The 13,199-nt window shown below is 45.4% G+C and overlaps 2 protein-coding genes across 3 annotated transcripts in view; one reads left to right on the top strand and one right to left on the bottom strand.

Moving 5' to 3' along the window:
• TNPO3 (transportin 3) overlaps nucleotides 1–13,199 on the top strand; it is a 1,270,791-nt gene that overhangs the window by 1,026,561 nt on the left and 231,031 nt on the right. The gene's annotated exons all lie outside the window — the stretch shown is intronic.
• The window catches only part of LOC147750966 (uncharacterized), a 36,537-nt gene continuing 32,844 nt past the window's right edge, over nucleotides 9,507–13,199 (bottom strand). The window contains exon 3 of the mRNA XM_086953613.1: nucleotides 9,507–9,526. Within this exon, the coding sequence (XP_086809739.1) occupies nucleotides 9,507–9,526 (20 nt within the window). The remainder of the gene's footprint in view (nucleotides 9,527–13,199) is intronic.

The following is a 13,199-nucleotide window of genomic DNA, read 5'->3' as shown; positions in this document are numbered from 1 at the left end:
ACCATATTGGAAATTATCAAACAGCACCCAGACAGAGACTCTCACAAACAAAGACTGAGATCCGAATATTTTTGGATTAAAAAGATGGGAAGTTTACAACCTAATGGATTGAATGACAGGATAGAATTATCCTGCTTCTTGTAAATACACTTTGGGAGAGCTGAAAGTATCCCTTTGCATAACATCATATGTCGATAATTTTACCCTACCCAAAATGGCCGACCATTTCTGAATGTTTACCTTAGTAACTCATTTTTTGTTTATTCCACTGTTGAAACTCATTTGATTTTTAGTTATTCAATTGCATGAACTGTATTCACATAATTGCAAGCATGATGTGGAATGTTTTTTTTTTTTTTTTTTTTTTTTTTTTTTTGATTCTCATATTTTTCGAACGCTTATGCTCTCTGAAATTTATTTTAAACAGCGCGCTATCTTGTCTTTGTAGGCTATAACAAGCATGTTTTATAATGTTTCATAGCCTGATTCATTAGTTATAAGCCAGAGTAGTTGTTTACATCAGTTTAACATCGCGATCATGTGATCGCAAGCACAGCCAATCCTAGCGCACATAGCTTAAAACAGCCACACACCTAGTGGTTGGGATTAGCGGATTGGAGGAGAGTTTGAATCGCGGGACGTTTACATCTCCCAGTAAGTTGAGCACGAACGCTGGTTTTTCTTAAGCTCTAGAAGCTTTTTTAAGTTAACGGTTATTTTTATTTAGCGGTTATCTTTACGTTAACGGGCACGCATAGAGCTCACATTAACAGCAATGAGAGTTTGGCCAGACAGGGATCATTGGGTCAATCGATATGGATTCACGTGATTATAAGATATAACTGCCTGTGAGTTAGAGTTATGTTGCTGTAATGGTCTTAGAATCGATTTTTCATGTAAAACGTAACATGTGGTTGTCATAAACTCAGAGTTGTTTATGAGGCTGATAGTATTCTCCTTGATTTTTCTCACAGAGACCCCAGAGGAAGGGTCGCCATAGACCCGAAATGCATTGGGTAAATGGGATATGTTAATGAATTTACATTGATGATTATGAAGATTGAATAAATATCAATGATTGGAATAAGAACAATACTTTGAATGGAGTATCATTGTTTATGAGAATATCAGAAGAGAACCGAGGAGGTTCAAGTAGAAGTGTGCACAATATTACCACTCAGACAGCGGGATTGCCCGCTGACTCCTAATTTTGTCATGATTTTAGAAGTGTTTTCAGACTAGAACACTTGGTCAATGTTGCACAACAACGAATTGCATAAATAATTAAAGAATAATAAGTTTGATTTTGGAGTGCGAGATGGACTCTATAAAGATCCACATCATACATACCAGTTCCATCACAGGCAAGAATATAGTCAGAGGGAAATGGCTCATCTTCCCCCAGCTCTTATTCAAGACCTGGAGGCTATGTTTGCGGATAAGATTTCCTCTGAAACAAGTTCCAACTGAAAACCCTCTTCTGCAGGTAGAGGTTTCTGTTCCGGTACCAGAGCCTACTCTACCTAGTAGGCTGGCTCCTGCACAAGGTCCTCCTGGCACTGGACACAAAGACACTTCATCGGATGAAGAAGTTGAGGAAGGCGAATTACCTAACCAAGCAAATGTTCCAGATTCCTGGGACTATTATATAATCGAAACACCATCTCCGCATTTACACTCTGATTCTCCTCCTGAAGACGATCGGAGGATTTCATAATTTGATGCAGAGAGCAGCCGCTAGGTTACAGCTCCATATTACTGTCAAACAAACAGACTGTTTCTTACATGACTTCAAGGAAGATACTAGAAAGATCATACGCTCTATCCCAATCATTAATTATATCTGGCAGGAGGGCGTGAAAATCATTAAAACACCAGCATCCATAATGGCTGTGCTACCTTTAAAAATTCAGCGCTCCAGAGAACAGTCCATCGTGCCTCATAGGTCACCAAGGCCAATCTAGGTCATATCGGTGGCTGCACATTTGCTTTCTTAGAACCCTGCAACACCCATTACCACTCCTCCAGACAAAGAGGGACGGCGTATGGACCTTTTGGGTAAGAAATTCTCTTCCATGGCTGCAGCATCAATTAGGGCTGCAAATGCAGTGGCAATCATTGGCCGTTATGAGCGCCAAATGTGGAATGATATAGCTGGATTGATAGACCTTATCCCAGAGGATCAAAGAGAGGAGGCCTGGAAGATTTTATTATTTGGTGAGCGTGCTGCCTCGAAAACAATTGATTGTGCTTTGGACAACGCCAACACGCATTTTTGTCAGTTAGGCGGGGCACCAGTTCTTTGGGGCCAAGGTTGGCTTAAAGCCACTACTTTTAGACCAGAGGTTCAGACGAAGATCCTGGACATGGCCTTCGATGGGGATTCACTATTCGGGAAACATATTGATGCTCTCTTAGCAATTAAAAATGACACACACCGCAAAATCTATAGGTGCTCTAGAGTATAGACGCATACCTTTCAGAGGAGCCAGAGGACGAAGATTTACTACATATCAGGCGGGTATCAGTCGAATCAACAGTACTGTCAATACCAGCCTCAATATCGCCATAATTACAATCAGTCCTCATACAGTCAATCATCAACGGCTGGTTTCTCTCACCTGGGCGGCCGTAAGCGAACACAGCGACAGGGCTGTGACTCTGCCAGTAAGCAATGAACTTCGCAGGGTGCCAGTCCACATTCCTTCCCTACCCGTGGGTGCGAACATTTCTGCTTATACACAGCTGTGGCACGAGATCACTTCAGACCGCTGGGTGCTGTACCTAGTTGCCAAAGATCCCATACTGGAATGTGTCCAGAAACCACCTACTACTCCGCCCAGGGGTCCCCCTCCCCCCCCCCGTCTTCACTTATTGCGCAAAGAAGTCTTAATCATGCTCCTTAAGGAGGCGCTAGAGGAAATACCATCAGCACAGAAATAAACAGGTTTCTACTCATGTTTCTTCCTAATCAAAAAGAAGTCAGGAGAATGGAGACAGATTCTAGATCTCCGCAAACTCAACAAATTTCTCAAGAAACAAACATTCCGGATGGTAACACTGCCCGTTATCCTGGGATGCTTAAACGAAGGAAATTTCATAACTTCTCTGGACATGGAGGACGCATACTTTCATATCCCTATCCATCCAAAACATCTAAAGTATCTACGATTCTCAGTGGCTGGCACCCACTATCCATTCAAGGTGCTCCCGATTGGCCTAAAATCAGCACTGCAGATTTTCACCAAGTGCTTAGCACTGGTAGCAGCGAATTTACGATCCCGGGGATCCAAGTTTTCCAATACCTCGACGATTGGCTGCTCAAAGCTCCGTCAGAACAGGAAGCCAATGTTGCCACATCAACTTGTATCCATCTGTTTAATACGCTAAGACTCACTTTGAACAAGGGCAAATCCAACTTGCTGCCATCTCAAAACATCTTATTCCTGGGAGCATCTCTGGACACCGTCCAGTGCAAAGCATTCTTGTCTCAAGATCGACAGGTGCTCCTTCAAAAATTAGCGACTACAATTTCAAAAAGGTCTGTTTCTGTTCGAACATTCAAATCGCTCCCAGGGATGTGCTCTTCAGCAATCAACTTGGTCCCTTTAGCACGGCTCAAAATGAGACCTCGTCAAGAAGAGTTACAGAAACAATGGCAGCAACCATTGTGTTATTTCGAAGATGTTATCCAAATACCTTCACGTATGATGGACGCACTTCCGAACAACAAATCGTGCCCAAGGTCTCACCTTTCTGCAGAACATCATAGACTTCTTGTTGACAACACACGCCTCCATGGAAGGATGGGGAGGTCATTTGCTGAATTTACAAATCCAAGGAAAGTGGTCTTGGATACAGAAGCTGCGGCACATCAACATCGGGCCATATTTTTGTCTCTCCAGGCTTTCCTTCCAAGGATAGCAGGTTCCTCAGTGCTGGTCCGTACTGACCATATGACCAGCATGTACTACATAAACAAACGAGGAGGAACAAGGTCCAAGAGCACAGGAATTGTGGAATTGGACAACCTTTCATGGAATATCCTTGAGGGCCGAGCATGTCAAGGGTCTGCACAATACCCTAGCAGACTTGTTAAGCAGGTCCCAATCCGGCTGCCACGAGTGGGAGTTAGAACAAGCTCAGGTGAACAACATCTTTCTGACATAGGGCAAACCAGCTCTTGTTTTTAACTTCCTTTACTGTTGTATTGTTTACAGTATTCATTCTCCCACATTTTCAAAAAGTTATACGTTTCTCATGCTAATATTCACTGTATGATGATTACTGTTATATATTGTCATGGCAATGCTTCAAGGTTGGGTGTAGATTGGGAGTTTTAAATTACATGTCGCCCACCGTCCGCAAACAACCGTAAAATTGGGGTACTGCTTGCTATTCTGATTCACGCATGTGAATTCATGATAGATACCCCAATACTGGATAAGAAAACAAGTTACTTACCTGTACCTACAGTTATCCAGTATTGGTATCTTTCATAGATTCACATGCACCCCCCCCCCCCCCCCCCCCTCCTCCCCATGGATCCAGTTCTCAGTGATTTTAGGGAAATTTACTTCCCATTTGTGCCTGGAAAATCTGAGGAGAACTGCTTATGTTGGTTGGAGCTGACTTTTGGATCTTTTCTTATAAGGACATAGATAGGGTACTAAGATTTGGCCTCTTTTGGCCTATTTGTTATTTATGGCACTACTTTTGTATTTTTCAGTGGGACTCCCATCTCTGCGACAGGGAATGATTCAGGCATGTGAATCTATGAAAGATACCAATACTGGACAACTGTAGTTACAGGTAAGTAACTGGTTTTCTTTTCCTCCATGAGTTAACATTAAGCTGTTTGAAAAATCTACTTTACCTACTTAAAAATTGGGAGAAAGTATTAGTATTATCTACTCTAGCCTCTGGAGATCCCCCTGACTCTGTATAGTATGTAAAGAGCCAGCTTCCTACATTGGTGGAACAGCATTGGGTCTAAAACTTGGCATTTGCTGGACCACTTTGACAAAAAGTGACCACAGGACTACAATCCAAAGTTGTCTTTGGTTTCAACTGTATTTCTGAATTGCCAATTTTCCTACATTTCTAAAATTCTTGTTAGGGCCTTGGTTAAGTCTCTTTACAACTTAAAAAATCAAATTAAAAAGTCTACTATATTGGGGGGTAAAAGTACCTAGAAGTTTTTTTAGTCCTCTTAAAAAGGCCCCAACTTTAGTGAAATAATGGAAGATACAGAGAATGTGGTTGTGGAACCTAGCTCCTTGGCTGGGTCCCCGAACTCTTCACAATTCAACAGTGGGTACAAAGATAAGAACTTTGATCCCAACAAGTCCTGGTGTTACAACTGTAAGAAGTTGAGGCACAAAACTGGTGGGACTGCCTGTCCCAAAGAGAATCCCCGTAGTAGTACTCCAGCTATCAATGGTATTGCAAGTCTTTAGGTGGAATCAACCGTGTGCCCAGACCAAATGAGGGTTCACACTAAAGCTATTTTAGTCTCTACGGGTCAGGTAGATTTGGCCATTCTTGCTCCTTGGCTCCCAAATATGAAGAAATGCCAGCAGCAACTCTTGATTAATGGGACTAGGGTAGATGCCCTGAAGGATAAAAGTGTCAGTGTCACCCTGGTGACAAAAACTGTTTTCCCCAAGACAATATGTGGCTGGAAAAACCTATCCAGTCACCAACGTTAATAATGTAACTACAGTCCACCCCTGGGCTGTGGTGTCATTAGAATGGGGCGTGGTTACTGGCCTGAATCAGGTAGTGGTGTCCATTTTTTATGCTTAAGCATACCTTCCTACAACTAAGTATCTTTGGTTTTAAGTAATAAACATACAAAAAGTAATAGTTTTACGAACAATTGGTCTTGGGTTTAGTCATTGAGTGTGTGTGTAGGCTGTCCGGTTTTAGGTTTAAACCTATAATAACTGATAAAACCCCACTGGAAGGGAAATAGCTCTCACAAGTGTAAACATATAAATACTGAAGAAAAACCTGCACAACCACAAACTAAATGCCATTCAAAGAAAGGAAAAGGGGAATTAAAGAGTCATTTTTATTTGTTCTTGAATGGGCCAATACAATGTAACTTTGTTACATAAGGTAGCAGTCAGAAAGACTGGGCTAACATTATTGTGCTTGAGTTTTGTTGTTTAGGGATGTCACTAAAATATTGTTTCTTCTTCCTTTTTTCAGTTTTGTGGTCTTTGGTTTAAATATACAGGGGTTAGAAACATGCTTTAGGTTTTTATTTATTTTATAAACTGTAGAGAATCAGGAAATATCAAAATCCTATTTGATTTTTTGGCTACGTTTGAGTCTTTCACTGATAGGAAAAATATAGGTTTCATAAGAATCTTTCCCAAAATGAACCATCTCATTTACCCACAGAGAATGGGTAAAAACCCTTGATACATCAGCCCCCTTTTCTAGTGAGTCAGTATGGATAGAAAGGTGAATTGCCAGACACCCCTGGCTTTAAACATTCAATGCAAAGTATAGTGACAGGTATATATGAAAAGAGGGCAGTCACAAAGCATCAGGGATACTGGTGGAAACAGGATACCAGACTTTTGGAAAACATGGAACACAGTGTCCCTTGGAATGCTGCTGCAAAATGTTTTTACCAAGTTCAACAAAGATTGGAGTGATTGTGTTGGTCTTTGCAGTTATTCAGCTACATATATGAAAAAGTTGTGTGATACCTGAGCTGAAGTGCTTCCCTGCAAGAAATCCTTGCCACTTGTTAAATGATATGCTGAAACCATCTTTACAATCTTAAGAGTTAATGAAGAATGCTATTGACTTTTAGGCAATTCGGATGCACTGTTTTGTTATGCACGGAAACTAAAACGCAAATATTTCTCATTTTGTGCTTTGTGTGGCATCAAAGAAAGAGTCATCCCAACTGTGTCACTTAGCTAGTGGTTCTCAGTCCTAGAGGCCATGAATGCTATATTATCCATGTGGCAACTGTTTACAGAACTTTTGCGGAGTGATGATGCCAAAGGCAAGAAATGTGAGGATCTTTGGTCACATATTGATAGTGATTTGACAAAAGTACACGCTACTGCATACTTGGATTTTTACAGGAAAGCATGAGTGCTGTAACTAGAGTTAGAAAATACCCCTGTCTACCAAGTGTTCAGCATAATTGGTGTAGATGTGAAACATTTCCTTGAGAGTAGGCTGGGCGACACTTTTAGTGACTTTGGCACTGCAACATATTCAATGTTGGAGTGCTTGCCACTTGATAAGCAAAGAAATGTTTAGGAGCAATTAAGGAAATTTTATTTTACATTGTATGAGAAATAGCTCTTCACCAACCATGGCATTTGAAGTCAATGAAGCTTTACTGTGGTATTCTGCACAAGTTCTAGATCCCTTCTGTAAAGGGAAATTTTCTGTGGCGTTTCAAAAGTGCTGCCTCATTTTTTACTGCATCAATACCTCTGAGGGCATACGTGCCAAGTTCAACGCATATGTTGCAGGTGCACCAGTATTGGCATGGAAAGCTGTATCAGTGGCCGGAGTTAGCAAATTGTATACTGGCTACTTTGGCGTTGTCTGTCTCAAGTGCCAATGTTAAGAGGGCCTTTTCGCAGATAAAGGTTTACATGGAAAGGAAAGACATCTTGCATGACCAAAGACTCACTGAAGAAGTATTGTATGGTGTACTACGATAAGTTTGATTTGTAAAAATGGGTTTGGACCTCATTTACTCTGTACGTACACTGTCTATATATCCTGCACTATCAGTGCAGAAAGCAAGCAATAATGAAAGCAAAGTTTCCTAAATCCCCTAAAAACACTGTTTCTGTTGTTTTTAATGGCACGAAAATGTGCAACTACTGATAACCACTGTTTTTTTTAAGGTATAGAAATCACTTGAAAACACTGAAAAAAACCACTAGAATTTACCAAAAACAGAAACTGAAAACAGGAAAGCCTAAGTGTGTGTAATCATTTCTTGCCTGAGTGTGTACAACAAATGCTTAACCCAACCCTCTGATAAGCCTAACTGCTTGCCCACACAACCACAGAAGAGAGCTTTAGTATTTTCTACTTCAGCCTCTGGGGATCCATTGGACTCTGTGCAAACTATACCTTACTTTAGTATACTATATATAGACCACCTTCCTACAGTTTATTTTTGGTATTTTCAGAAAATATATACAGTATGCATGCACCTTCCCAGAAGGTTGTTCTGATACCGTGATAAGGTGCTGAGAGTTATGTTGTGAATCCACCCTTGGTTCACAGTGCAACGGAATACTGCCTTCAATTCAGATAGCTTGTTTTTTCTATCTCTGTCGGGCCAGATGTTTGAGAACAAGTTAAATTCTGGTTTTCTCTGTGCCAGTTACTCACCTTTAGAACCCTGAAACAAGAATTCTGCTGCTGAGAGATTCTCCCTGCGACACCCCAGCCTTTGGGCTCTACCCCTTGACGAAGCAGAAGGATTTTTTTTAAAGAATACAATGTACATCCTTCCAGTTCTGCCTAGGGTGTAATTTCAAATATCCCTAGATAAATCTGCACAGGTTTTCCAGTCAGCAACCCAAGAACAATCTTCCTGTGATGCCTTCCGTACCTTCTGCTGCAAGAACACCCTTCAGTACAGGGGAGGGGAGGGGGGGGGGGGGGGGCTGTGGTGAGGTCACCAAAAGAGGCAGCAGCAACCCTCTTCCGAAACGCCTGACATCTTTAGGGTTGAAACCAGTTAAACACCTAGAAGGAAGAGGCTAGGCCCGCTTGTATTCCAGAAGAACAGGGAGGTGCAAGTCCAGTGTAGGAAGCTGGGTTTCTGGTGCCATAACTGCCCACAGATCTCTGATACACTTTGACTTGATGTGCCATGGTTCTCTGCCAATCAGGTTCCCAGGGCCTGTTTTTCCCCAAAACTGTACCCACATTTGGCACCTCTCTCCCACATGTAAGTCCCTTGTAAAATGTACCATGGGTGCCAAGGGCACTGTGTCCAGGCAAGGCCTTTAAGGTCTGCAGCACATATTGTGCCACCCTTAGAGGTACTGTACCTTAACATGCACACTTACATTGCAGGCTGCTTGTTTTGGTGCAGATAAATGCAAAGTCGACATGGCACACACCCCTGTGTGCCATGCTGCAACCCACTGCCTATGGTATAGCTAAGACACCCCTCTAGCTGGGTGCACTATACACTGGTGAGGGTGCTGTTGCATGAGCACTGCACCCCTACAGGGTCTAAGTCCATTCTTAAAAATTGGAATTGCAGTAAAGCCATAAAAGAGTATATGGTCTAGGAGTTTGTCATTATGAACTCAAAGCACCATAATGGCTTTACTGAATTCTGGGAAGTTGGGTAGCAAACTTCTCAGCATTATTATGCTGAGAAGTTTACTACCAAGTTTGCTACTGATGCCAGTGTGGGATTTATTATACAATGCAATCAGAGGGCATCTTAGAGATGCCCCCTGAAAATTGACAACCTCTGGTGGATTCCCTCACTTGTAAACACCAGCATCTGAAAGAGACAATTAGTTGTGTATTCCTTAACTTAGAATTATCCCCAGGCCTCAGACTGGGTCCGTAGAAATTTTTTTGTTGCAGTACCCCTGCTTGTCGGTAGGTGGCATCAGTTGACTCCGCGTTGGTCGTTGGCGTCTTGATCGCCGGGATGGCGTCTCAGTATTTACTTAGAAGCTGGCTGATGTCACTTCTTTCTTTTTCTGCGCCAGCAAGCGCAGATCCGGAGAGAACGGTACCTCTAGTCACTTTTTGACTTCTATTATTTCTACTTTTGACGACTTATTTTCGAGATGTTCGACTCCTGGTGCTTGCAAGGATGTCCCATCCTCGAACCGGCTTCAAGGCTTGTGACTCCTGTCGCAAATGAAAGTCCGTTACAGACCCGCACCTCGTGTGCTTTTAGTGTTTTGGAGCGCGACCACTACCAAGTCGTGCTCCCACTGCCGGGCCGTGAACCCGAAGTCTTTGTGGGCGTGGTCCCGAAAGCTTCTCTAGGCACGGCAGTCCGCTCCGTGCCTCTCGAGATCCTGGTCATAGAGGGAGGTGGTGGCACCGATCGCAGGGCCATCACTGTAGGAAGGTAGATACCTGACTATGGTTACCCCCGACTTTTTGCCTGGTGTTTTGCTGGTTTTCCGACTTAGTTGACCTGGGGCCCTGCCAAACAGGACCCCAGGCCTACTGCTCTCTCTCTAAAATGGATTCCATGTACCTTAGGTACATTTCCAATTGGGACTGGGCCACCTTATCAGACCCTGTAACTCAGGGCATCGGTGTACCCAGGGCCTACCAGGGGCTGAAGCATGTATTATGCCACCCCTGGATGGCCATCTAAATCTGACACAACTGGCTGCACGACAGCTGGGGCCACGTGGCGTACTCGCCCGTTGCTGTAGGTGTAGTATCCCTATACCTAACCTTAAAATGGACACCCGAGTTCCTCTCAGTCACTCCTATGGCAGGCCTTGATAGTCCTGAAGGCAGAGTGCATGGAACCGTGTGAATTGGGCTCTGGCACGAGCCGAGCCCGGTTGCAGATTGCGGAACCAAGACCCAATGGCTGTTCCATGATAACGCGTATCATATCGGTAACTTCGGTATCGCGTTATCAAGACATGTCGAGTAAGGTGTCATACGAATCGGGCTGCTGCCCCCTCACCAATTCTGGCGACGAGGTTAGCATTCCGCCCTTCTAGAGGGACACGACATGTACGTAACTGTGAACCCCGGTTAAAGTTAACTGAAGCCTCAGCTCCACAAAATGGACGCTGCCACCACAGACACGAGTCTGACCTCCTGCTGCTGGGAGTCCTTCCAGCGAGGAGAGCTTGGACAAAGGGTTTCCTGTCAAGGGCGGTGTTCGCACCGTCCCAGACAGGGTTTGTGTATTCTGGGTAGGTAGGGCTTTGCAAGAAGGTGACTGCGGAGTGGCACCCCGGTGCTCACTACGCATCTGCCGGCTAGAACCAGTTCCAGGGGCACGCAGCCCCTGACCTGGGGAAAGTCCAGCAGGGGGAGAGGGGTGTAACTACCCCCCTTCCTGGTCCCACCCTTAGGGCAGGACCTAGTCATGTACCCACCCCTTTCTTTAGGATAAAGGCCGGAGCGGGGACTCTTCCAGATTAGATCATCTTTGAATCAAGAATACTTTCTACGAAAGGACTTCGAGACTCTTCTCAAGATTTCTCCCTTGTGGCTAAGGAGTAGTCACCCTGCATCCGCAGGCACCATCTAAGAACTCTGCGGTTTGCTGCAAGTCCTTCCTCAAGGATCCGACGGCCCAGCTCGATGAGAACCGGCTTCCCTGGCACCTCTGACCTCTACCCACGTCGTCGGCTCAGCTGAGATCTGTGGGTGCGACGAGACCTCGAGGGACCGGCCATCATCAAAACCTGCACACTTTCTTAATCAGCGCGACCATCGAAGCAATTCTCTGGTGAGTGCTCTGGGGTCCGAGAAGCCCCGACCCTGAGTAGCTCCAGCACCGAAGTGCAGTCTCCCAGCATCTCCATTTCTGCGTGGGGCCCTTCTGCTCGCTGCTCAGCACGTTGTCTGGTCACTAGCCGCTGGCTTGTGCCCTTCTTTGACGACATCCGACAACCAACACTGCTGGTCTGGTTGCTCCAGATCGGCCCTGCTCCCTTTTTCGAGAGGAGCACCCCGGACCCTCCTGGTCCACTCAAGACGCCATTTTAGGCCCACCACGTGGCCCTGAAATCTGCCAAGGCTTGTTGCCCCAATCCTGGGTCCAGCGACGCCGACAGCATCAATCTTCGTGGGACAGCTCGCACCTCCATCCTGGTCGCCGACAACTCCTCCTGGTCTGTGAGACTGCAGAGCCTAGCGTCGCCCACTCACCTAGTCGAGGTGACGGCCATCCGGTGCCTTCCTGGTACCCTCTGACTACTGGCTAGTAGTACGAACTTGGTCCCCTCTGCTTTCAGGTATCAACGATCACTGATCCAGGCTTGGATCTCTACGAACTATTCATCACTGGTCGCCGGCCAGCAACTCCTTTTCTTCCGGCTCCTGGCTCGTCAGCGAAGACCCCCGACGCCTGTAAGACTTGTGCAGCCGCAGCCTTCGTGGCTAGGTAACTTCGGCATTTCGGTGCCTGCATAGCCTCCTTACTCTAGGGTCCCGAGTCCCTCGCTTCCGACTTGCCTTATCGGGTCCGCCCGAGACCACTAAACTTTCCGTGCCCTCGGGCACTTGTTTTGAATTGTGCACTTGAAGTATTTTCTAAGAGCTTTTGTTCTGTGCTTAGTACCCTGTCCTCATAAAGAGTACAGGGCTGTTGTGATTCTAGTAAATATACTGTTTATTTTCATAACACATGTGTGGTGTCCTTTCACTTGGTGTTCAAGGGGTACTTGATGGTATTACAGCTGGCTTAACACGCCCTCTAGAGTTTAGCCCGAAGACTGCTCGTATCCACGCTACTAGGATAGCTGGTCTAAGGTTGACTTACAACCAATCACCATAAGGGTCGTTTGGAACGATACATAGTGGTCGCTAGAATAGCAAACGCTGCATATCAGGCCAACTTCTCACAATCACCACCACTCCTTGTTGAAGTATTCATCTTCGGGTAAGTCGAAGCACAAAAAGAAATTAAAGAAGCATTGACGCTCTTCGCGTTCTCGCCGACGCGGGATGCGGATGGTAGTCATCCGGCTCCGCGTGCAGAACCTGTTGGGTCAACTCTGAGCCTCTCTCCCTTCCTGGGGGCCGGAGCGACCCCTGCCCAACTTCGTCGTTTTTATGAAGCCCTCCACTCGATATTTGGGCAGCCCGACTCTGCCGGCGTGCCTTTGGGCCCCGCGTACTCTGCTGGGGGCTCTAGGCCTTCGATGCCGACAGTCGGTCCCGGTGCCGCAGGGTCCCCAGAGATCCAGGCCTGGATCCGGATCGGTACCGGTCGACCTTACGACACCTCCGGCATCGAATCCACTGACTACACCTCGACCTCCATCCTGACCTGGAGCTGGACAGGCGTCAAGTGGTACTTTTGTACCAGTGTTCTATTCTGGTGTTTCTAATTGCCTTGAGTGGCAGCCAGAAGAGGATGAGGAGGTCTTGGAGGGGTCCGGTGACCCTCTAGCAGACCAGTTGAGTGAACTGGACTGGAGAGAGGAGTTGGATGATGCCAGTGGCCTGTATACTTC

The sequence above is a fragment of the Lissotriton vulgaris genome, chromosome 1_1, assembly GCF_964263255.1.
Source record: "Lissotriton vulgaris chromosome 1_1, aLisVul1.2, whole genome shotgun sequence".
Lineage (NCBI taxonomy): Eukaryota > Metazoa > Chordata > Amphibia > Caudata > Salamandridae > Lissotriton > Lissotriton vulgaris.
This window is presented reverse-complemented; position numbering and strand designations above follow the sequence as displayed.